This window comes from Macaca fascicularis, chromosome 3 (genome assembly GCF_037993035.2).
Source record: "Macaca fascicularis isolate 582-1 chromosome 3, T2T-MFA8v1.1".
NCBI lineage: Eukaryota > Metazoa > Chordata > Mammalia > Primates > Cercopithecidae > Macaca > Macaca fascicularis.
The window spans coordinates 129,219,658-129,244,424 of record NC_088377.1 but is presented as its reverse complement, the minus strand read 5'-3'; the positions used below and the strand labels follow the sequence as shown (position 1 = coordinate 129,244,424).

The following is a 24,767-nucleotide window of genomic DNA, read 5'->3' as shown; positions in this document are numbered from 1 at the left end:
GGAGAATAATAATTTCCTTTGTGTGAACTCTAGTGGGTCTGATACAGGTAGCAATGTAATTTGAAATCAGTTGAATTTCCTGTTTTTCTCTCATAGGTTCAACTACTCAATTTCATGCTGGCATGAGAAGATAATCCTTTGAAACATCATTAGTTGAAGTGATTTTAAACAGATTTCATTTTGTAAATCATTGGTTCTTTTGTGCTTTTGTATTGTGAATATTCGATGGGACCAATATGAACACAGCTTATGATTGTATACAAATCCCTTGCCAGCACATGAAAACAAACTGGAATTTGTATATATAAGCATTGTGTATGTATTCATGCACAATAATCATTGAATTACCTGTATATTTGTGGAATGCTAATTTAAAACATTAAATTATGAACCTTGTGTATTTATCAAATGGGTGAAAAGATTAAACTTTTACGCATTACAATACTGCTGAATGTGTAGCTCGAGGTGTCCTGCACTTTCCTTATAAGGCTACTGAAGTTACATGTTTTGCCTAATATATTCTACTGGTGATGAAAACAGATATCACTTGTAGAGACCTATTTTTGTATAATGGTAGAAGTTTCGAATTTTATGGGGTATTTTGTCAAGTACTGAAATAAAAATGACTTCACCATTTTCACCACACTGTATTTGAACCTTCTTCATTTTTAACTGAGCTATAGTTCTTGGTACATAGCATCTCATTACTTATGTCAAATATGTAGGAGTGAGAGATTCAGAGAAAGTTGTCCTAATCTTAGAGTTAATACTGTGGAAAAGTTTTCCATGTGTCTTTGTATCAACTTTACATCTACATAATGTTTTTTAAAAGCTATATTGGTATTTCATGATTGATCAATATTTACTGCATTACAGTTAGTGTTACTTGATTCCAAAGAAGTGTTCTAACAAATCCATGGCCCACTAAAAAGATGAAGAAATCATTAACTCAAAAGATCTTAATCACATTGCAGCAGAATTAAACAGTATCCCTGTTGTCCAAGCCAAATTCAGACTGGGAGGCTGTCACAGAGATAATACAAATCGCAATGTTATTTCTCATCTGGAGTCCTCCCCAATAACATGGCAACTCACTAAAAACAGCAAGAGGACTAGTATTTGATGCTTACATCCGGAGGATTTTGTCTTCTTATTTGATGTTCCATGATTTATACCAACACAAACAGGCATGGGAGAAAGTTGTACAGTCTTGAACATTTCCAATTTCAGTCATCCCTCAGCATGTGTGGGGGATTCATTCCAGGATCCCCCTTGGATACTACAGTCCGCGAATGCTTAAGTCTCTTATAAAACAATGTGCTATTTGCAAATAATCTACAATATCCTCCTGTATACTTCACATCATCTCCAGATTATTTGATACCTAATACAATGTGAACATTATGTAAATAGTTGCTACTTATTTTTTTATTGTTGTGGGGTTTTATTTTTAATATTTTAAACCTGCAGTTGGTTGAATCAGAGTATGCAGAACCCACAAATACAAGGGGCCAACTATACTTAAATTTTCCACATTAGAAGCTGGGTTCCAATAAGAGGAATTCTAGAAATAGCAAACATACTCTAAAGCAGTTAGTTGAAGGGGCAGGTTGTGGGTAAAAACCTTTTTCAGCTAAGCATGGCTTGCCATTCAAGGCCATTCTGCTCTAGGAGACAGTGGAGAAAAAAAACATGGACAAATGATCTGATCAAGCTGAGTTTACTGCCATTGTTTGACCACCAAGCCTCCTTATGATATTAGGCCTCTGCAGTCACACTTGTTTATGCACCTCAATAATTAGTCTGTGATTAAAAATGAAATCTGTTAAGTCTAAAACTATTCACTAAACATTAGACTAGCCTTATCTCAGGTTCGTAACTAGATACTTCAAGAAATCTGTAACATCTGTAATATGAAAATATCTGAGATTTCTATTGACAAAATCATGGATACTGCTAATGTTGCCCAAATTCATAAATGAAATAAATACTAAATTGCAGTTAGAAATTAGTGCAAATAAAGATGTAATTTTTCCCTCACTCAAGTTCCTGGATTCCCTAACTCTGCTCACTGAAGCACATACTTTACAATTCATGAATACAGGCTATATTTTTTCAAAGAGAATTTTAATGTGAAAAATTAGCAGAGATTCTGCCTTCACAATCAGAGTTTAACATGAGTCTTCCAGCCTTTTAAAAAGAACTGTAATATACAGAAAGCAAAATATTTTGGCATCATCTAGTGAAAACAGATGATGTGGTATTTTTTCAGCCATCTCATATAGTTAGGCCCGGAGTTATAATTTAAGATAAGTTGATTCCTAAACAGAATGTGCTTTACAGAATGTGACCAATTACATTACTCCCAAGGACCTTGTTTCAGATTATCTTAAAGTCAGAGTTCACTGATCTCACATTTTTAAAAGAAAAAAAAAGTTAGTTTAACTGTTTTAATCAACACAAGTAGTAACAAACATCCCTAACTGGATTCTAGAGAGGAAGCAAGGAAGGCCAGGCACGGTGGCTCATGCCTGTAACCCCAGCACTTTGGGAGGCTGAGGCGGGTGGATCACGAGGTCAGGAGTTCAAGACTAGCCTGGCCAACATAGTGAAACCTCCATCTCTACTAAAAATACAAAAAATTAGCCAGGCACGGTGGTAGGCGCCTGTAATCCCAACTACTTGGGAGGCTGAGGCAGAGATTTGCTTGAACCCGGGAGGCGGAGGATCCAATGAGCCGAGATCGTGCCACTGCACTCCAGCCTCGGCAACAGAGCTAGACTCCATCTCAAAAAAAAAAAAAAAAGAGAGGAAGCAGGGAACATGTGAGCCAAAACAAAATTATCCCCTAAGGACTTGACTTTGGACTTCCACATAAATGTGACCTTGTAGAACTAGATACATACTTATCAGGTAAACATGTAATTATTTAGTAATTAGATCAAGATACACGAGCAGTCTTTAGCATTAATAATTACATTATTTTTAAGAAATCTTATCAAATATGGTCCTAGATCTCTTAATTTCCTATATGCAGTGATTTTAGTTAAAATTCCAAAGGATTTATTTTTCTATAACATCTCCATTTCTGAATACCATCATACTAAAACAGTATTCTCTTATTCAAGGCTTTAGATGTTCGATTATTCCCTCTTCCATCCTCACACACACAATAATTGCCCAGATAAATAATAACCTGTGGTTTCCAAGTATCTCACTGGGATTTTTATTCTTTGTACCTTGCAGGACTAGTCCAAGGTTTGAATACCCTGAACTTATTTGGCAAGAGCTATGAGTACTCTTAAAATTACTACATGGAAATTATATTATTTAGAATCTGCCAATTACCTAGATCCCCCCCTGAACAGTTGTTTTACTAATGAACTTCCTGAAAGCACATGTATAAGTAACATAACTATTAGAAAATGTTTCAAATGCTATTATATTTGATAGAACCATTCAGTTAACAAAATACTAAATCATAAGTTAAACTGGCTTTTAGAATTACACCCTCAAAAAAACAGTACACTACAAGAGTTGTTTTGTACACTTCATTCTCTTCGAACGCCTTTGTGGCTTACAGTGACGATCACATATATTAGCTCCTGGCAGTCTTTTCATTTTGATCTTCGTTTGTAACGAATAACTGGGTTTTCAGGGGTGTGAATCATAGTTGTATAATTCACGGTGGGAAAGTATCCATCAATGAGATCAAATTCATATAAACGAAGCATAGTGGACCAAATTGTCTTAATTTGAACATAGGCAAAATTTTCCCCAATACAACGATGACGCCCTAAAAAAAAGAAAAAGTTACAAGAATTGGTTTAAATTCTTTCTCATCCTTTTTACTCTGAGGTGATATTTTTATTTACATTTTAGATGAATAGCAAATGTACAGATAGTATAATAAAAAGATGACGTTCTTTTCACATAAAACTGTGAATTATTAAAAATTCCAGGAGATTTTCAATATCATATTTTAGGAAAACAGTACTTGACTAATCACATAACTTTTCCAATTACTTTTACTGAAAACATATATCTGGGTTAAATATATGGGAAAGTTTGAATCATTAGATGGTAATCTAGTTTGGGAATATAGTAGAATATTCTGTTTCTGTCCCAAGAAAGCCCTAGTTAAAAGTCAATATGAAAACCTTCCAGTCAAAACCTCAAATGTCATTATAAATGATTATGGAAGAAAATGAGATTTAATGAACCCAAAATAATACATATACTAAAAAGTCACATCCATGTAGAAACTGACAAGCTAATTCTAAAATGTATATGCAAATACAAAGGACCTAGGATATCCAAAGCAATCTTGGAAAAAGAACTGAGTTGGAAGACATAAAACTGATTTCAAATCTGACTTCAAGACTAAAGGTAAAACACAAGAGTGGTACTAGGTAAGGATCAACAAATAGATAAATGGAACACAGCACAGAGCCCAGAACAGAGTATTTTTATGGTTATTTGATTCTCAATAAAGACACCAAGCCAATGAGGAAAAGAAAAGTCTTTTCAACATAAGGTCTAGGAATAACTAGATATTACATGGGGGAAAAATGAAATTTTTCACACCATAATCAAATATTAATTCAAGAAGGGTCACAAACCATGATGCTAACAGCATAAAGTTTAGTAGAGAAGAACAGGAGAATATCTTCATGACATGGGCTAAGCAAAAATTTCAAGACAGGGCCAGAAAGCAATAACCATTTAAAAAACTGATAAATTAGACTTAACTAAAGATTATTCATTTGTCAAAACTCAATGAATGTTGACTTAAGATTTGGGCATTTCATTGCAAGATTTTTCATCAAAAGAAAAAACATAAACTGATACTGAGTGCTTAGCACAGTGCTTGCTTGGCCCATAACTACTTATTTCTAGGAGTGACATTTAAGATGAGCATTTACAAGTTGGTCCATATTTCAAATATAACAACTAAAGAGAAGCTTGGGCTTACAGGAAGAATAGTCAAAGGATTTAATCACAACAAGCAAGAAGTATCCTAAAACTGAATCAACAAAAGAGTAGATAAATTCTGATGATTCACAAAATGTAATATTATGAAAATGAATGAACTATATGCACCAACATAAATAAACAGCACAATTACAAAGTAAAAGAATGAGTAAAGAAATTAGAGACATGTAATGTGATTAATGTGAGATCATATATCCCCCCACAAATTCAAGTCCATCCAGAACCTTAGAATGTGATCTTAACTGGAAAATAGGATCTTTATATATGTAATTATTTAAGATGAGATCACCCTGACTTAGGGTAGGCCTTAGATCCAATGACTGATGTCCTTATAAGAATGCCATGTGAAGATACAGAGACATGAACAAGAAGAAAGCCTGTTGAAGATGGGTAGTAATTGGAATGATGTAGTTACAAGCCAAGGATTGCCAAGAGCCACTAGAAGCTAGGAGGATGCAAGGAAGGATTCTCCTGTAGAACCTTGAGGAGGAGCATGGTCCTGCCAATACCTTGATTTCACACTTTCAGCCTCCAAAACTGTGAGAGAATAAATTTCTATTGTTTTAAGCCACCCATATTGTGGTAATTAGTTACAGAAGCCCTAGGAAACTAACACAAAGATTGAAAAAAAGATTGAGGAGACATTGTATCTGTACTCAAATCTCCCATAAAATATAAGTTCAGAGACTATGGTTAGGACCAACTATAAATGGGATGTTAAAAGGAAACAGATTTCAGCTTTAATATAAGGCTCTAAAAATGACAGCTGTCCAAAAATGGAATGAGCTATCATATAAGGTAACTGAATAACCCACAACCCATTTCTAGTAAAGTTCAAGTGGAAACCAGATAATTACTAGTTTTGAAATGATTCATCTTTGGGGCAGAAATTGGGCTACAGAACTAACGCTCTTCCCATCTGTATAACAATCTGATTCTTTGGCCAGGTGGCGTGGCTCACGCCTGTAATCCCAGCACTTTGGGAGGCCGGGGTGGGCAGATCGCTTCAGGCCAGGAATTTGAGACCAGCCTGGCCAACATGGCGAAACCCAGTCTCTACTAAAAGTACAAAAATTAGCTGAGCATGGTGGTTACACAACTGTAATCCCAACTACTCAGGAGGCTAAGGCACGAGAATTACTTGAACCCAGAGGTGGAGGTTGTAGTGAGCTGAGAGATTGCACCACTGCACTCTAGCCTGGGTGACAAAGCAAGACTCTCTCAAACAAACAAACAAAAAAACTATGATTCTTTTATATATTGTGTTATATACCACAGTATTGAATTTATTACATAAAGTTAAGATATGAAGTTCCCAAAGGACTTTATACTTTCCTTTATACATGGAAAAAGTATGACCAATGACAAGTCATCTGTCATTTAAATGATCCCTTTGGAAAGACTCAAGTCATAGAACATAGTTTAATCAGTACAGAGAACCAATGGATAAAGAAATTACTGGAGAAACAAGGGTATACCTAAATTATTTTAGGATCTTATTGAAAATGAAATTTGCAAGCCTACACACAACCTGCCCAGATTCAAAGACCATTTTCTCATAAGGATATTCACAGAGAGCAAATCCAGATTTGCTTAATTTTAAAAGACTGTCTTTGCTTTTTTGTGAAATACTAGTAATCTCTTATATTTAACTTAAATTAATTCCCTGAATGGTGTGCTGACTCCAATGGTTCTTTAAAAGAGAAATCCACAAATAGCTTTAAATACTATTGTAAGGGAAAACAAGGGTGGACTATAAAAATTAGACCTAATAAAACCAGACAGGTTAGGAAGTAATGAAGCATTATATAAGGATTCACTGAACAATTCCATTTAGTACAAAGGAAATATTTTTCTCCAACTTATAAAGATTCGTCTCCTATAAAAGTTTGCAAAAATGTCCCTAATGAGGAAAGGGAGAGAAAATTTGTAAACACAATTCATATAGAATATTATGACAGAGACAAGTATGTTATCAGAACAAACATTTCCAATATAAAATATAATCATCTTACCAGCTCCAAATGGCACATAGGCAAACTTTTCCCCTGATGCTGGGTTATCCTGTAAGTAGCGATCAGGATTAAAGTCCAGGCGTTCTACCCATGAGTCTTTAAGTCTTTGATTGACAGTGGGAGAAACACACACCTGATGTCCTGGAGGAATGGTATACCCTGCCACGGTCTATAAACAAAAGCCACACATTTCATTAGAGAATTTTAAAATGTGCTGCCAAATAATCAGATAATTGTGTAATAAAGCATGAACATACATGGATACTCAGCTGCTCCTTGACTTATGATAGGTTTACATCCTGATAAATCCATCATAAAGTCAAAAAATTGTAAGTTGAATCACCATAAATCAAGAACCATCTGTACATATATTTAAAAACTGGCTAGATAATAGGCAAACTAAAAATTATTTTAACTCAAGATGATTTCCAGTGAGCCAGCGTTAGGTTGGAAGTACACAGTACACAAATCAAACCCATAATGCCTTGGAGGTAGGGTTTGAATTTCAGAGAGACTTTCACTATCCAATTTGTACACTTCATACTAACAATTTTTTACAACAAAATGTTATTTTTAAAACCAAGAAAAATATGTACTTTCATTTTTAAAACCCCAATTGTTAAAGAAAAATGCAGAGCATGATTAGCATTAAAGATTAGCATGTAGGCCGGGCGCGGTGGCTCACGCCTGTAATCCCAGCACTTTGGGAGGCCAAGGCGGGTAGATCACCTGAGGTCAGGAGTTTGAGACCAGCCTGACCAACATGGAGAAATCCTGTCTCTACTGAAAATACAAAAAATTAGCCAGGTGTGGTGGCATGTCCCTGTAATCTCAGCTACTCGGGAGGCGAGGCAGGAGAATCGCTTGAACCCAGGAGGCAGAGGTTGTGGTGAGCCGAGATTGCGCCATCGCACTCCAGCCTGGGCAATGAGAGAAATCCCATCTTTAAAAAAAAAAAAAAAAAGATTAGCATGTATACTATCTACAATTATGTTAAAAATATGTTTTTAGAATATATGAAACTGAAGTTAGGTAAAAATGATTATTCTACTTTTTTAATTTAAAAAAAAAATCTATTTTATGCTACTCTACTTCCTCTTTTCCTTTTTTTTGAGACAAGGTCTTGCTCTGTTGCCCAGGCAGCAGTGCAGTGGTGTGATCATGGATCACTGCAGTTTCAGCCTCCCAGGCTCAAGCAATCTACCGACATCAGCCTCCTGAGTAGCTGGGACCACAAGCGTGTGCAATTCTGGCCAGCTAATTTTTAGAAAAAAATTTGTAGAGATGAAGTCGGTCTCACTATGTTGGTCTCAAACCAGGCTGGTCTCAAATTCTGGCCTCAAGTGATCCTCCCACCTCAGCCTCCCAACGTATTGAGATTACAGGTGTGAACCACCACACCCAGCTATTTCCTCTTTTTGATAAATAAAAACTGGGGGTATAGAGGGGAAGATGTAGCCAAGATACTCACCTGAGGAGTTCTGGCCATTCTCATCATGATCATTATAGGAGGTCTAAGTCTTAATGTTTCTTTTATACAGCGATCAAGTAAATTTAGATCCTTGAGCTAAAATGAGAAAGCATTTCCTGATTGTTATAAATAACATACTTCAACAGTATAAAAAATTAGTTTAACGTCTTGGTTAGTACAAGACAGCTTGCATTCCAGCTAAAAGTAGAGGTAACTGGTTCAAGGTGGCTGGGATTATCATGCTCTACCACTGTCCAAGGTGAAAAAGGAGGGCAAGGTAACAGAAACAAAGGTGATCCGCCCTGAAGAATAAAGTAAGAACCTACAAAATTCACTCCTCCAAAAAATGAAAACGGTAGCAAAAATCTCAATGTCAACTTTTTCAAAATTCTGGAAGATTAATCAAAGGCTTGCAACAATGTAAGGAGAGTTAATTCAAGAAAAATAAATCTGAATCTTGGTAAGAAGAGTAAGCTTTGTGGTAGTGGAAGTTGTATTTCTCTCATCCTCCTCTCCCCAAATCCATGGTAGCCCCGGAAACCAATAGCATGGCAACTACAGCAGCTGTGAAAGCCAGAAGCCTAACAAGTATTAGAGGAGCCAGAGCAAATTTTCCAAAAATAATTAGCAAAAATTGTTTAACACTGAAGGCACCAGAGATGGTGATATCAATTGGTGCTAAGAGACAGAACAAGAAGTTTAAAAGGGAAAACTGGAGAATAAGATGTCCACAGGAGACTTTGAAAAGTTCCAACATAAGAGGATCTTGAAGGCCACACATATATATAAGACCATGCACATGCCCAGGTAAGATCTAAGAGGCTGTAATCTTTTACCTCTGGCTGACCTGTATACACAGGTAGTGAAGGCAGACTTGTAACTGCCTGTTGGAGTGTTAATAACATCCCCTAACACACACACACACAGAGCCTTTCAGCAAAAGCTAGGAGACTGGCTGTTCAAAGCACCTCAGTAAATCTCTGTCCAAATATCAGATGCTCACTAAAGTAAGTAAGCAGAGATTTCAAAGACTTCACTAAACAAAGAATGACATAATTAATCCAAGAAAGGCAGTAAACAAACAGCAGCAGCAGTAACAATAACAAAAAGCCAGCAACAATAAACCCAGGGAGGAGGGCATCTGATTTCCACAGTTACCACATTATTTTAAATGTACAGTTTTCAACAAAAGCTTACAAAAAACACACCAAAACAGGAAAGTATGGCCAGTGCATAGAAAAAGAAAGCAGTTTAATAGAAACTATCAATGAAGAAGCCCAGACATTGGACTTACTAGATAATGATTTAAATCAGCTATTATAAATAGGTTCAAAGAATTATAGCAAAATATGCCTAGTTATCGCTAGTAAAATAGAGAATATCAACAAATTTTTTTTTAGAAAACCAAATAGAAATTCAAGAACTGAGAAGTATGAGAACTGAAATGAAAAATTCACCTGAGGGAATCAACAGCAGATTTGAACTGGCAGAAGAAAGAATAACATCAAAATAATAATAATAATAAAATATTTAAGAATACATTTAATAAGAGAAGTTTAAACATTGTACACCAAAAACTGCAAAACACTGTTGAAAGAAATTAAAGAACTAAAATAATAGAAAGACATCCCATGTCCATAGATGTAAAGACTGAAATTGTTAAGATAGCAATGCTTCCAAATTAATATAGCAATACAATGCAAACATTGTCAAAAATCTCAGTTAGCTTCTTTGCAGAAATTGACACACTGACCCCAAAATTCATATGGAAATTAAAGGGACTAGGAGTAGATAAACATCCTTGAAAAGGACAAAGTCAGAGGACTCACACTCCCGAATTCAAAACTTATTACAAAACTACTGTAATGGCACCAGATTAAATATATATCAATGGGATATAACTGAGTCCAGAAATAAAGCCTTAAATTTATGGTCAAGAGGCTTTTTAAAACATTTTTTTTTTTTTTTTTACAGACAGGGTCTCACTATGTTGCCCAGGCTGGACCCCAAGTCCTGGGCTCAAGCGACCTTCCCATCTCAGCTTCTCAGTAGCTGAGAATACAGGCATGTGCCACTGCGCCTGGCTATAATAGATTTTTTTACAAAGACAATTCAACGCAGAAAAAATAATCTTTTCAACAAACAGTGTGGGACAACTGGATAACCACACGCAAAAGAATGATAACCTCACACCATATACATAAATTAATTCAAAACAGATCAAAGACCTAAATGTAAGATATGAAACTACAAAACACTAAGAAGAATACACAGAAATAAATCTTCATACACTTTGATTAGGTACTGGTTTCTCCGACACCAAAAGCACATTAAAAAAAAAAATACATGAACTCTTACAACTCAATAATAAAAAGACAACTCATTTTAAAAATGGGAACAGGATGTGAGCAGACATTTCTCCCAAAGAAGATATACCAAAGCCAAAGAGCACATCATAAGACATTCAACATCACTAGTCACCAGGAAAATGAAAAATCAAAACAAAATACCAACTGGGCACAGTGGTTCACGCCTGTAATCCCAGCACTTTGGGAGGCCAAGGCAGGCGCATGACTTGAGTTCGAGTTCGAGACCAGCCTGGCCAATATGGTGAAACCTCATCTCTACTAAAAATACAAAAATTAGCCAGGTGTGGTGGTGTGCACCCAGCTACTTGGGAGGCTGAGGCAGGAGAATAGCTTGAACCCGGGAAGCTGAAGTTGCAGTGAGCCAAGATAGCGCCATTGCACTGAAACCTGGGCATCTCACCAAGACTGTCTCAAAAAAAAAAAAAAAGTACCGCTTCACACCTACTATAAAAAAAAAATCAAGTTAACAAGTTTGGTGAGGGGGTGAAGTCAGGACCAACATACACTGTTTATTGAGATTTGAAAGTGGTGCAGCCACTTTTAAAAACAGTGTGGCAGTTCTTCAAAGTTATCTTATGACCCAGCAATTCTACTCCTAGGTATGACCCCCACAAAATTGAAAACACATGTCCACATAAAATCAGTATACAAATACAAATATACAGTATACAAAAAATGTTTAGAGCAGCATTATTCATAATAATTTAAAAGGTGGAAACAACCCAAATGTCCATCAACTGATGAATAAACAAAATGTGGTATATCCATATAATGGAGTATTATTGGTAATAACAAAGACTGAAGTAATGATACATGCTACAACATGGATGAACCCTGGTAACATGCTAAGTGAAACAAGCTAGTCACAAAAGACTACATATTGTATGATCCCATTTATATGAAATATCCAGAATAGGCAAACTCATAGAGGCAAAAAGAGATTAATGGTTGCCAAGGGCAGGAGTCAGGGAGAATGAAGCATGACTGCTAATGGGTACTGGCTGTCTTTTGGGAGTGATGTAAATGTTCTAAAATTAAATTATGATGATGGTTTCCCAACTCTGAATATGCTAAAAACCACAAAGTGTAGATTTTAAATGGATGGATTTATGGTATGTAAATATATCAATTAAGCTGTTATTTTAAAAGTTACTAAAAACAAGAATGAGTATTGAGATATCAATACTGAGCTTACAGAAATAAAAGGGATTATGAGAATACTATGAACAATTGTATGCCAACAAATTAGGTAACCTAGATGAAATGGACAGATTCCTAGAGATATAAACTACTGAAACTGACATAAGAAGAAATGGAATATCTGAATAAACCTGTAACAAATAAATTGAATTAGTAAGTAAAGTCTTCCCAGAAAGAAAAGCACAGATCTAGATGATTTCGCTGTTGAATTTTAGCAAATATGTAAAAAAAAAAAAAAAGGATTAACACCAATCATCCACAAACTCTTCCAAAAATTAGAAGAAAAAAAGAATACTTCCAAATTCATTCTATGAGACCAGTATGATCCTGATATCAAAACTAGCCAAAGACATCACAGTGAAACTAGAGATCAATATCCCTTATGAATATGGATGCAAAAATCCTCAACAAAACACCAGCAAATTGAATGCAGTAACATATAAAAAGAACTATGCACCATGACAAAGTAGGATTTATCCCAGGAATACAATTAACACCTGAAAATCAGTGTAATACACCATATTAATATACGATCAAAAACACAAAAGATAACAGGAAGATGATATCAACAAGGTTTGCTTCCAAGATGGAATGTCAGGTTGTGCAGTGAGTTGTCCTCTCTTCCTTTCCACCCCAGCAAGCTGCACAAAGTGTTTGTAAATATCTAGTCCTCATTACTACTACTACTACTACTTTTAGAAGTCTCTGCTCATGTTATGGCAAGAAGCAATAACATTAAGATATTTTAGGTAAGGTTATGGGGAATTTGCTAAAAATAGAGACGCTGATCAGTTTAAGCTATAATACATAGAAAATCTCAAATTGTCCCTTTTAAAAATTAGCCACAGATACTCAAAGTCATAAGGCAGCAATGAAACTGAAAAATCCAACAAACCTGGTCATAAGTTAAAGGAGGCAGATTCTCTCCACAGACTGTTTTCTGTTCTAAATAACATTTTTCTTGAAGTGTTTTGTCTCTGGCCAAAAAGAAGCCCATCCAAGCACTAGTAGTTGAGGATGTATGCTGCCCTGCCAAGAGTAGTCCAATAAGCATCCCTGCTACTTCATCGTCAGTCAAAGGACGCCCATCCCTAAGGAATGAACCAAACACACAAATTTAACATTTTGGCACATACATTTCATGCCTCAACCTTTAAATAAAGTGACATAATGAATACATTTTTCAGGTATAATACTCTCTTATATTTGACTATCACAAGTCAGAGTTTTTTTTCTCTTAGGGAAGAGATAGACCAGCACAAAACGATTTTGATTACAAAAGACTCCATTACAGTTCATTAGCAAACTTTTACCATACCCAGTTACTGGGATTACAGTAAGATACAGATGCCGATAGTTTATGTCTCAACAATTTAAAAAGTCCAAGGATCATAGTTACCAACTTATTTTGCCAGCAACACTGTTTTTTAACTGGAAATATTACTTAATTGTGTTTTAATGTGTAATTTCCTGCTTCAGCTTAATATGTTATCTGAATAGCACTTACTTGTATGTAGCATCTAGTAAAGTTTGCAGAATGTCATCAATTTTTTCTTGAGACTGTCTGCGTTTCTGGATTGCCTTATAGAAAATATTCTTGATTTCCCGATGAGCTCTGTCCCTGCGTCTGTAATTAAAAGACAAAGATGATTTTTTTAATAAAGAAATAACCTTCTAGGATCAAATTCATTTTGAAAACCAGGACCTAGCATAAAGCACCTTATTTAACCAACTTTAATGACTCTAAAATAATTGACAAAAAAATCAGAACCAGGAACATATTGGAAGTCATGAAAATCTTACATTGTTAAAAATGTCCATAGTCCCTAAGGGCAAGAACTGTGCTTTATTTAACATATATATCTCAGATTCTTAACATATTACCTATGTTCAAACTAAAGGCCTAAAACAAGGAAGAAATTCCTTTAGGAGTATTTTCCAGTTCAACAGAAAGTAGAATACTCTTAAATTAACATAAAATTCCAATTTTAATACCAAATCAAGTCTTAAAGTAGGAGAGTCACTCTGGTTCCTCTATGGAATCTGATTCTACTTTTCACTTTCTAATACAACAGTTTTTTGTAGGGGGTGAAAATACTAGCAGATTCAGAAAACAAACTTCAACTCCTAAATTTTACCTTTAAATAATATGTTCATTATGTAGCAGGTACCATGTTAAGTATTTTACATGAATTACTCACTTTTATCTTCCTGTGAGGTACATACATTAACCTCAAGTTATAGCTAGCTGCATAAGATCACATAGAAAGCAAACATTGGAGCTTGAATTTAAAACTAGGCAATCTGACTCCCAAGCCCCCTCTTAAATCAAGCCTTCTAATAAAAACTCCTATACTGTTTCATTTACAAGATTGTTATTCTGTTATTGAGAATCGACTGAGACCATGTGTACAGAAGAGAAGATGTTAGAGCTTAACTGTATGAATACAGTCAAACCAGGAAAACATAGGCCTGTTTAAGAAGGTGAATGGAATAATTTGGTTAAATTAGTCAGTATGAGTAAAAGAAAGAAAGACTGGGCCAGAATGTAAAGGGCTTAACATAACAAGTTCTGACTTCATCCAAGAGACACAGCAGGTAGAAACAGGCAGGTAGAAATGCACATTTATGGGCCAGGCACTGCGGCTCATGCCTGTAATCCCAGCACTTTGGGAGACCGAGGCAGGCGGATCACGAGGTCAGGAGATCGAGACCATCCTGGCCAACACAGTGAAACCCCATCTCTATTAATAATACAAAAAAATTAGCCGAGTGTGGTGGCAGGCGCCTGTAGTCCCAGCTACTCGGGAAGCTGAGCCAGGAGAATGGCGTGAACCCAGGAGGCGGAGCTTGCAGTGAGCCGAGATGGCACCACTTCACTCCAGCCTGGACGACAGAGTGAGACTCCATCTCAAAAAAAAAAAAAAAAAAGAAATGCACATTTATGGAGAACCCACTATGGGCCCAGGGCTGTGCTGGGTGTTCTAATATAATATATATTAAAACATTTTGAAACTGCAAAGCTACTTGCAAATATAAGGTATGATGAGTTCCAGAGAACTTTAGAGAATTTCTCCTGGCTCTTCCTTTTACTCCCACCCCTCTTCTAATCTATAACTAGATAGAGGGGACAGAAATAGAAGGAAAAGGGACTAGCAATCTATCTCCTCCCATCTGTCACCTAAACACCTAAACACAAATGAATCAACAAAAGTATAGAAAGCCTACTAATACGCAAAACACTAAGCACTAAGCTGTAGATCACATCCTAAAAGCAATATTTCTTTATATCAGAGGCAGTCCCTGTCCTTAAGAAACAGAAAATTAAATAAAGGCACAAATATTCAAAACAAAGAAACTTCACAATAAAATAAAAAGCCACCCAAGATGTCAGACAAGTGCTTAGAGAAGGGCTGTATCACTTTTAAGTATAGTTCAGAGACTTTCCTGAGGATAAGGAATATGTGAGGTAAGCAGGTTTTAAACTAGGCTGGGCTCAGAGGCTCATGCCTGTAATCCCAACACTTCGGGAGGCTGAGGCAGATGGATCACCTGAGGTCAGGAGTTCGAAACCAGCCTAGCCAACATGATGAAACCCTGTCTCTACTAAAAATACAAAAATCAGTTGGGCATGGTGGCACATGCCTATAGTCCCAGCTCCTCGGGAGGATGAGGCAGGAGAATTGCTTGAACACAGGAGGCAGAGACTGCAGTGAGCCGAGATCACACCACTGCACTACAGCCAGGGCAACAGAGCAAGACCCCATCTCAAAAACAAAAACATAAATAAAATATTAGACTAGACAGTAAGTCACCTTTGTAATAAACTGAAACTTACTTTAAATGAGCTCACTATATAAAGAAAACTTGTCTTGAATTCTTATAGAAGAAAGGGAGTTCATAATCTTACCCATTTTGTATGTTTTTCTTGTTTAATTTTTATCTTTGTTAAGGCAAAGCATACCAACACTACAATAATTATACAAAGTTAAATAACCAAGTGTAGTATCTTCCTTATCCATACCTGAAACTAGGCAAAGGCAGCCAACCTGGTAACAGCCAGGCTGCATGGCTGAAACCTCCATCCAAATCTGCATACAGCTGTGCCACCTTTTCATTGAGTTGACTTCTGATTTCCTTTCCATGCAAACAATGGCTAGCTGTTAAAATTATGAGCTCAGAAAGAGCTTCAAACACATCTGGGGGGAAAAAAAGATTATTCTCATTACTATTTCCAAAAAGTGAAAGAAAATTGAGAATAAAAACAGAGCTCAATAACAAACAAGATCCTATTGATATCATCAAAAAAAGTCTGTAGACAGACATGTGACTATGTACAACAATAAAGAGGGGCAATAAACCAAACAATAGGAAGTACCCTGTCCCTCTGAACAGGCAAAACAGATCCCAGAAACACATCTCAAAACCTCACTCATGAGCACTTCATCATAAAAAGAATAAATGTGGTTATTTGATTTTCAGGTCACAATAACAAAAGCAGAAAAATGTTATTTATAGTGCATATGACAATAATAAGGTACTTCCCAAGGAACAGCAGCCAAAGATCAGATTATTTCCCAGGTTAAAAGTAGGAAGATCAGGACTAAAATGGAATTACTAGCCATATACAAAAGAAAACTATAATCACCAATTAGTATATCCCAACACTGGAGACAAACGCACCAAGCAAGCATAATTTGATGACACTCAACTCACAAAAATTATCCAATTAATTTCCTGTTAATTCCACATTCACTAAATGAACTTCCAATGATCATTTGGCTTTCCAATTATATTTGTCAATAAAGAGAATATCAGTAAATATTCTGGATTTCTTGGTGCTGTAATTATAAGTCTCACATGCATTATTACATTGGCATTCTAATTTATACATCAGTTTCTTATATGATTAGAAAATATATCATATCAACTTAAGTACACCAAAAACAAAGATTCTGGACCTCTTATAGAGGCCGAAGGCCAGACCCAGAATGTAGTGACCTGCTGCCCTGGGTCCTGCCGCCCTGTGGGCATATGTTGCTTCCTACTATGGGCACAGCAATTGCCTCTGAAGGCAATACTTAACTGCAGCCCAGTATAAAAGCTGGATTCTCAGTTACAACTTCATGGTAATCATTACATATCCCTCCCATAAATCCAAGGTAGTTTTACATACACTGTAATTTGCTTTTTATATACTACACACATATATACTCTACTTTTCTATTCACAGAGAAGTAGAAATGTGAAGATAAACAAAAAACATTTTGCTTACTTTTTTCTCCACTTTCTCCCCAACTCTGAAAGTATTCCTTTGTTTCTTTTTCAATTATAGAAACATGCTGTTTAAAGTGGGCAATGTTAAGGCCACTTTTTAACATTTTCTTCTGCTCCAAGAAAACCTTCAAAAAAATTCAAAAAGGGGATACAGCACTAAAACACATTTTTGTTTTATCATGAAATCCATTTAGATTATTATACCTATGTAACACTAACACAACTAGTGGTTTTAACCCTTTGGGCATTTACATTTTAAGAGTCTAAAAGAATAAATATATATGACTCTAAATGAATGGAGTCTAAATGAATATCTGAGCAGAGGGATTTTGCAGGGCCCTCTTTTTTGGCCTTAAGGAGAACCATTCATTCCCTCATTCCCCATCACTACAAACAAGATTTAATGTTAACTCTGAACTGCTATAGTAGGATACTGGCTAATGTGTGTTACATTCACAGCCAGAGCCCATACCAAGCTTTGGGGCCAATTGTCTGATTTGTGTTCTATTATCAACTTAAAACAATTTCATATTTGGCTTTTGAGGGTAACACATACACATCGATGTACCCCACACCTGAAGTAGTTGCATTAAAAGAGGACTTCTAAAGTCAGCAATCTCTAAACAGCTCTTATGTTAGAATTTCAGGCAGGAATGGGTAGGTAGGAAGTCCTTTTGATGAAATAACAGGATTGTCTTATAACCCTTTCATATTAAATCCCAATATGCTAAGTTATCACTGATTCCATTATTTATACAGGAAGCCCTTTAATATTGTTTAGCCATGACAGCAACTATAAAACAAAATACCCATTACTTATCAGTTATCCATGGCCCTTCTTCTCACGATTCTTCAGACTTTTGAACCAAGTGAATAAACCGGTTCTACATTGTATTATATTTTTGTTTGGTTGGTTTCTTTGTGCGTGGATGGGTGTGTGTGTGTGTGTGGGTGGGTGGGTGGGTAGGTGTGGTTTTCTGTTTTTGAGATAGAGTCTCACTCTGTTGCCAAGGCTAAAGTGCAGTGGTGTGATCTCAGCTCACTGCAACCTCCACCTCCCGAGTTCAAGCGATTCTCATGCCTCAGCCTCCCAAGTAGCTGGGATTACTGGTGTGCACCACCAGCTCCAGCTAATTTTTATATTTTTAGTAGAGACGGGGTTTCGCCATGTTGACCAGGCTGGTCTCGAACTCCTGACCTCAAGTGATCCACCCACCTCGGCCTCCCAAAGTGCTGGGATTACAGGCATAAGCCACCATGCCTGGCTGTTTCTACATTTTAAATGTATAATGTCTCACTATTAGCTATAACTACTGAAGTATAGATTTGCCTTTGTTCATGGTATAACAGTGTCACCTACTGGATTAGGCACATCGTATGCAACTCCCTTCCCAAACACAGGTGTTGTCAGGCGACTGTAGACATCTTCTGCATTCAGGTCTTCATTTTTACTATTAAAAAGCAGTGCAGCAGCATCACTCCCCAGAAGGTAAGTAAATGTCTTGCCTACCATGGTAAAACTAAATACAGGTCCATACTAAAAAGAGAAAAGTACACATGGTGATGTTACAAAAAACATGCAACACTAAGACAATAACTTTAAAATCACAAAAGAATGCATTATTGAAAAAATAAAAACATATATAAACCTTAAAGCAATTCTTTTCATCTTGCCATACTCCTCCTTCCTTTGTCCAAATTTATAATTATGTTCATTTAGTTGCAAATGTAGTACAAATATAACTGTTAATTATGCTTTTTTCAGTTTACATTGACAATATTTTCTATTGTCTATATAAATATCACAATGTTAATTTACTGACTACTCTTTAATTATAGGACATCAGGGTTTTCTTTAGTTATTACAGCTAATTCTGTGATGAACACCTCTGAAAATATAGACTTTTCTTCCCCCTTTGTTTAAAAACAAATTTTACAAGACTAATCAAAGATTTTGACCTTTTCTATAGTACCTGCTATGTGAAGAACTAAAAGTTTATTTATCTATTTTAGCACTATCTCACCTATATTAAATGACTTCATTTTTTATTTTATATTAATTTGGTTAGATGTTAAAAGCTTCCCCTTGCAGTTTTCTGATTATTATTGAAGACTAGACTCTGGGGGTATAATCATGAACAAAAATACTGTCCCCAACTCACCAAGCTTAGTCTATTGGAAAAAATACAAATTAATCAATGTAAAACTGCAAATGTGACAAGTATTCAGAAAGGAAAGCAACTCTGTGATGAGAGAATATAAAAAAGGGAGACCTAACAGAGGAAAAGACAACTGGGTTCAGACCAGAAGAATGAGGAGTTAGTTTGGTAGCTAAACATACACAAAGGCCCTAAAGGTAAGGGAAAGAGAAAGGAGAAGATGAGAGTTGAGCACGAGGCAGCGTTAGACCTTACAGAGCCTCACAAGCCACTTTAAGGAAGTTTTTAAATGGGTGACAAGAATTTTTCAGAGAAAAAGGAAAGATGCCGTTGAAAGAGAAGTCAACAATACACTGAGAAAACAAATAAAAGTAAAAAGTTCCTGAGACAAAAGAGGGATGGAGAGTTCAGCCTCCAACAAGAGGCAAAATATAGTTGTAATAAAATCAAAGTGGTAGAACACAGTGAACCAGACTGTCTGTGTTCAAATCCCAGCTCCTCCACCTATTTGCTGTATGACTTTGGTCCTATAGTCAGATAACTTACTATCTCTGTGTTTAGTTTCTCTCACCTATACAATGGTAATAATAATAATAGCAGTTCTTCACAGAGCTGCTGCCAAATTTTATATACTTGTATATATTTGTATATAAAATTATATACAAATTTTATATACAGGGCAGAGAAGAGTACCTTGGCTTACTTAGCACCTTAATGACTTGTTTTCCATTATTGTTATCGTTAATAAAAGTATAGGCTCAGAAATCAGAACATGTGTAAATCCTGGCTGGCCACTGTTTAGCAGTGAATCCAAGAAGAAATTATATATCCTCTCTGCTTCTCAGTTTTGTCATCTATAAAACAAATATACCTGAAAGGGTTTCTGTGCAGCTTCAGTGAGATGATCTTTGTAAAGCACTAAGTACTGGCATAAAGTAAGTGTTTTATAATTATTACTGTGATAGGAAGAAAAGAGAATAGGATTACTATATAAATACAAATAGGTTTGCATATCTGAAACTGAGAAAATGAGGAAGTTTCCTTTAAATGGTTTTTAATCATTGTCTCCTAAATCAATGTTTTTAATCATTGTCTCCTAAACAGGAGAAAAAATCATCTGCTTTGATGGAGAGGTAGAAAGATTCAGAAGTTTAGAAAAGTGAAGGTTTGAATTAGTCATTGTAATGAGCAGAAAAGTAGGCCCAATCACAAGAACATAATAGGACTGTGGAGCAGTGTTCAAATATCATTAAGGTAAGCAATCATAAAATCAAGAAGAAACTGAGCTGGTGCTGAGGGAGACAATAACTGGCTGCCTCCGAGGGTGACTTCTGCCAGCTGAACACAATGAAAAGATGCAGGGTTTAGGAAATGTAAAGTACAGTATTGGCAAGAGTGTAATGGAAACGACATGCCATGGACCCAAAGTGGAAAAAGGAAAGTGAAGAATGAAGGCTGATGGATCAGGAGAAAGTAAATGGAATGCAAGATTCAACGAGGTCAAAGAATAGTTATAATTTAAGGAGTTGCACAAGCAAACCAGGAGAAGGTATGGTCTAAGAATAGGATATCTACATTAATACTGTGAAGGTGAAAGAGTTAAGAGTGAGAAGTCCAAAGTGAGACTGTGAAGTAAATGGCTTAACTGGCACAGGAAAGCTCATTAGAGAGAAGACGGGCAAAGAATTGAGTAGCTATGCTGTCATATGAGTCATCCAAGTGGACAGTGAAATCACAGAAGATGTATAGAGCAGGTTAGAAAATCCCACAGATGCATGGTAAAGAAAAATGAGGGTTAATTAATATCAATTTTAACAACAATAAGTGAATAGAAAACTCAGAACAGTGGTTTTTAAACCATAGTTGCCAGAACTACAGGGTTCCTCAGTGGTGTCTCAAAGATGACCCCAGGACATGGGAAAAGCTAAAAGGATAGGTATCTGTAAGATACCATCTCTTAAACCAGAGCAGTTTCCATTTTGTTTCCCATACTGAAGATACATATACAATTACAATATTTTTAAATGTTCTGCCACTTTTTAAAAAAAAAGTTTAAAAAGCACTTCTCTCGTTTTTTGTTTTTTTGTTTTTTTCCCCCTCTAATTATTTGGAAGACTTACCTTCTCATATGCATTTTCTAGAAATTCAACTGGACTTTTCCCAAAGGCTATGGCATGCCCAAGGAATGGAATCGGGGAGAAAATGTATGGAGGACTTTTCTACAAGAGAAAAACATAATAAATTCAGTTCTCGCTTCATTTCAAGAGAGAAATCCAGTTTCATTTCATGACCAAACTATTAAACAAAATAGCTATTAAGACTTAAAAAAAAGTTACCAAAAAAAAAAAAGGAAGCATCAGAAGTAACTTGAGAACAGCCAAATCACAAATACTTTAAGAGAGTAGCTATTGTAGAAAAGAACAGAAACTCAAAACAAGGTGTAAAATAAACAACTAGATAAACACTAAGGCACTGTAACTTTAAATGATGGACACTGTCCAGAAAGTGGCCATTTATTATTGGTGTCTCCAGGCAACTTTTCTAACCATTAATAGCAAAAAACCAAAAAGGTCAAACTACAGTTGTCCTTTGCCATTTGTGGGGAACTGGTTCCAGGACCCCCTCATAGATTTGTATCCAGGGATCCTCAAGTCCCTTATATAAAATGGCAAGGTATTTGCGTATAACCTATGCACATCCTCTCATATACCTTAAACCATTTCTATATTATTTACAATACCCAATACAATGTAATGGCTATGTAAATAAACTGTGTTTTTTTATTTGTATTATTTTTTATTGTTGTGTTATTTTGTATTGGGGTTTTCCCCCAAGTATTTTAGATCTACACTTGGTTGAATTCCCAAATGTGGAATTCGTGTCCCCGGAGGGCCCACTATATTGTTTCTTCACTACTTACTTCCTCTACTACTCACAATTTTAGTCCGAGACACTCGCTTAAAGAAGGTATCAAAAAAACAAACAGTAACTTGTGGTATAGAAAGAAGGGAAATGTTTAAGAAGCTACATTTATTTCTCAGTAAACAATCCATCTCATGCTTCTCTCACTGCAAGTGAACTAGAGCCACTGATTTTAGAGAGTAGATCAGCTCTAGCAAGAACTCTAGCATTCTTCATAAAAGGTTCTTTAGATGCCACAAAATGAGACCTGCAGATTACAACATTAAGCATCCTGAAAATCAAACTTACAATAATGAAAAAGGGTAATACTCCTCAATTCTCTGGTGGTCTCAAATAGAAAGGACTCACAGCACTCCTCAGCTAATAGAACTATCTTTGAACAGTAAAAGTAACTTTGTCTTCCCAGAGACAAATATCACTTCCTTAAAAATCCCATGTGTAGGAAATAAATAAATAAATAAATAAATAAATAACTCTGTCTTATACCTGGTATGGTTCAAACAAAAATTATTTTAAAAGCTACTTGGTCAAAAGTTTGTACATTGCATTGTCAGTAAAAGGATAGTTTTCAAAAGCTACTACTTATTGCTGACTGTAAAGGGTGCATCCATCAAATAACATTTAGGAGGTTGAAAGCTAGGTTAATAAAGCTGTTAAATTGGAGAAAATGATTTTTTTTTTTTTCTTTTCTGAGATGGAGTCACGCTATCGCCAATGCTGGAGTCCAGCGGCGCGATCTCGGCTTACTACAACCTCCGCCTCCTGGGTTCAGGCGATTCTCGGGCCTCAGCTTCCCAAGTAGCTGGGACCACAGGAGTGCGCCACCACATCCAGCTAATTTTTGTGTGTTTTTTTTTGTATTTTAGTAGAGATAGGGTTTCACCATATTGGCCAGGCTCGTCTGGAACTCCTGACCTCAGGTGATCCACCCGCCTCAGCCTCCCAAAGTGCTGGGATTACAGGCATGAGCCACTGCGTCCGGCCGAGAAACTTGTATTATTAGCATCGGAGGAAGGCCCTTACCATACTCCAGTCATTCCCACTATCACACTCTACACATCCTCCTTAATATGGGTATAAACCGCCATTAGGGGCACTACTACAGCCCACAAAACCCTGAACCACACAGGGCAGCCTCCAGGATGACGGGCCAGCTGCCAACAGCATCGCCATCAGGACCCCCACCAAGGGCCCCAACGACCAGAGGGTCGTTCAAACCCACAGCCGCCAATCCAGCCACCGCCACTAGGAGCACCACTGCCGTGGTCAGTACAGCCACCGCTACAACCACAAATGCCGCAACCACGACCCCGTCCAGGATCAGATACACAGCCGGGGAGGCCAGCAACGCCTCCCATCACAAGGTAACGGCGGGCGCTACAGCCAATGCCACCAGCGGCAGTGCCGCCGCCGCAGCCACTACTCCAGCCCCCAGCGCGCCTGCCACCACAGCCACGCCAAGCATGGCTGCAATCGCCCCCAGTTGCCTTCCAGCCAGAGCACTGAGCCGGTCGGGGCCACTGAGCCGGTCGGGGCCACGGAGCCGCCCACGCCAGCCCTTCGGCCGCCTCAGCTGCGGCACGCGCCCCACTCGGACCCTAAAGAATGTACGTACCGCCCCTGCGGGCAGCTGGACCAGGTGGCCGGCGGCGAGACGGAACAGGTAGACTAAACTGAGGGTGAAGGCGCAGGCGATCAGCAGCATGGACAGGAGGTTGCCGCCTGTCACCTTCTCCATCGCCTGGCCCAGCACCGACCCACCCGCCTGCAGCAAGCCCAGCAACATCATCCCGGCCGCCGCCGCCATTTCACTCTGCCGAAGACACTGAAGGCCGAGGTCGCCACCGCTCCTCCTAGTCGACGGAGCGAGAGAAGCTGGCAGATGGTCGTCCACAGGCGGCCCCGGCCCCCAGGTTTCCTACTAAACCCAGCCCCACCCCTCGGGTCCCACGCGCGCCACCTTGTGCGTCACAGAATGGGGCGGGATGTTCCGCTGGCCACGCCCCTTAAATAACACTCTGCGAAGCCGTGGTCTTCTTGCGCGGGATAGGGGACCTGAGGAAGCGGGCTGCGCCTGTGGCACAGTGGTACGGGAACGGAAGAGAACTTAGCTGAAGAGGCGATCAATCCCTGAGAATCGCGGGCGACCCACTTTTGTATGCCCGGGTGCGGGGTACCAGGGCACGTTGTTGAAGGCACTGAGCGGAGGGATCTCAGGGCGAGTTCGACCGGCTACGGCGCGCTCTGTGATTGCACCGCGAGCGCCTGAGGTGATCTCGGCCTACATCGCGTCAGCGGGGCCTGGGGCGTGAGCACCGCCCCCTGTCCGGGCGTCGGGAACTGTGACACCTTTAACGGT

General features: G+C 37.6%; 2 protein-coding genes across 19 annotated transcripts in view; one reads left to right on the top strand and one right to left on the bottom strand.

Annotated features, from left to right (window-relative positions):
- Positions 1-643, top strand: part of AKAP9 (A-kinase anchoring protein 9) — a 172,350-nt gene extending 171,707 nt beyond the window's left edge. For all 16 annotated transcript variants that reach the window (XR_012432694.1, XR_012432696.1, XR_012432695.1 and 13 more), the window contains one exon: positions 97-643. Coding sequence is in view for 5 of the 16 variants with exons in the window: in XM_005550257.4 (XP_005550314.3) it covers positions 97-134 (38 nt within the window). In the remaining 11 variants the exon portion in view is untranslated. The remainder of the gene's footprint in view (positions 1-96) is intronic.
- On the bottom strand, positions 634-24,608 carry CYP51A1 (cytochrome P450 family 51 subfamily A member 1). 3 transcript variants are annotated; one of them, XM_045388745.3, is made up of 10 exons: positions 24,024-24,302; positions 21,607-21,705; positions 18,688-18,864; positions 17,326-17,452; positions 16,075-16,249; positions 13,558-13,677; positions 12,946-13,141; positions 8,482-8,577; positions 7,011-7,179; positions 634-3,796 (listed from the first exon to the last, which is right to left on the bottom strand). In XM_045388745.3, the coding sequence occupies exons 1-10, from the start codon at positions 24,213-24,215 to the stop codon at positions 3,618-3,620; spliced, it is 1,530 nt and encodes a 509-aa protein (XP_045244680.1). In that variant the 5' UTR covers positions 24,216-24,302; the 3' UTR covers positions 634-3,617. The 3 variants fall into 3 exon arrangements, with proteins under 3 accessions (XP_045244680.1, XP_005550297.1, XP_045244681.1); XM_005550240.5 differs by lacking the exon at positions 24,024-24,302 and adding an exon at positions 24,369-24,608 and having other exon boundaries at positions 1,707-3,796; XM_045388746.3 differs by lacking the exon at positions 8,482-8,577 and having other exon boundaries at positions 1,707-3,796.
- Positions 24,609-24,767: the final 159 nt, after the last annotated feature.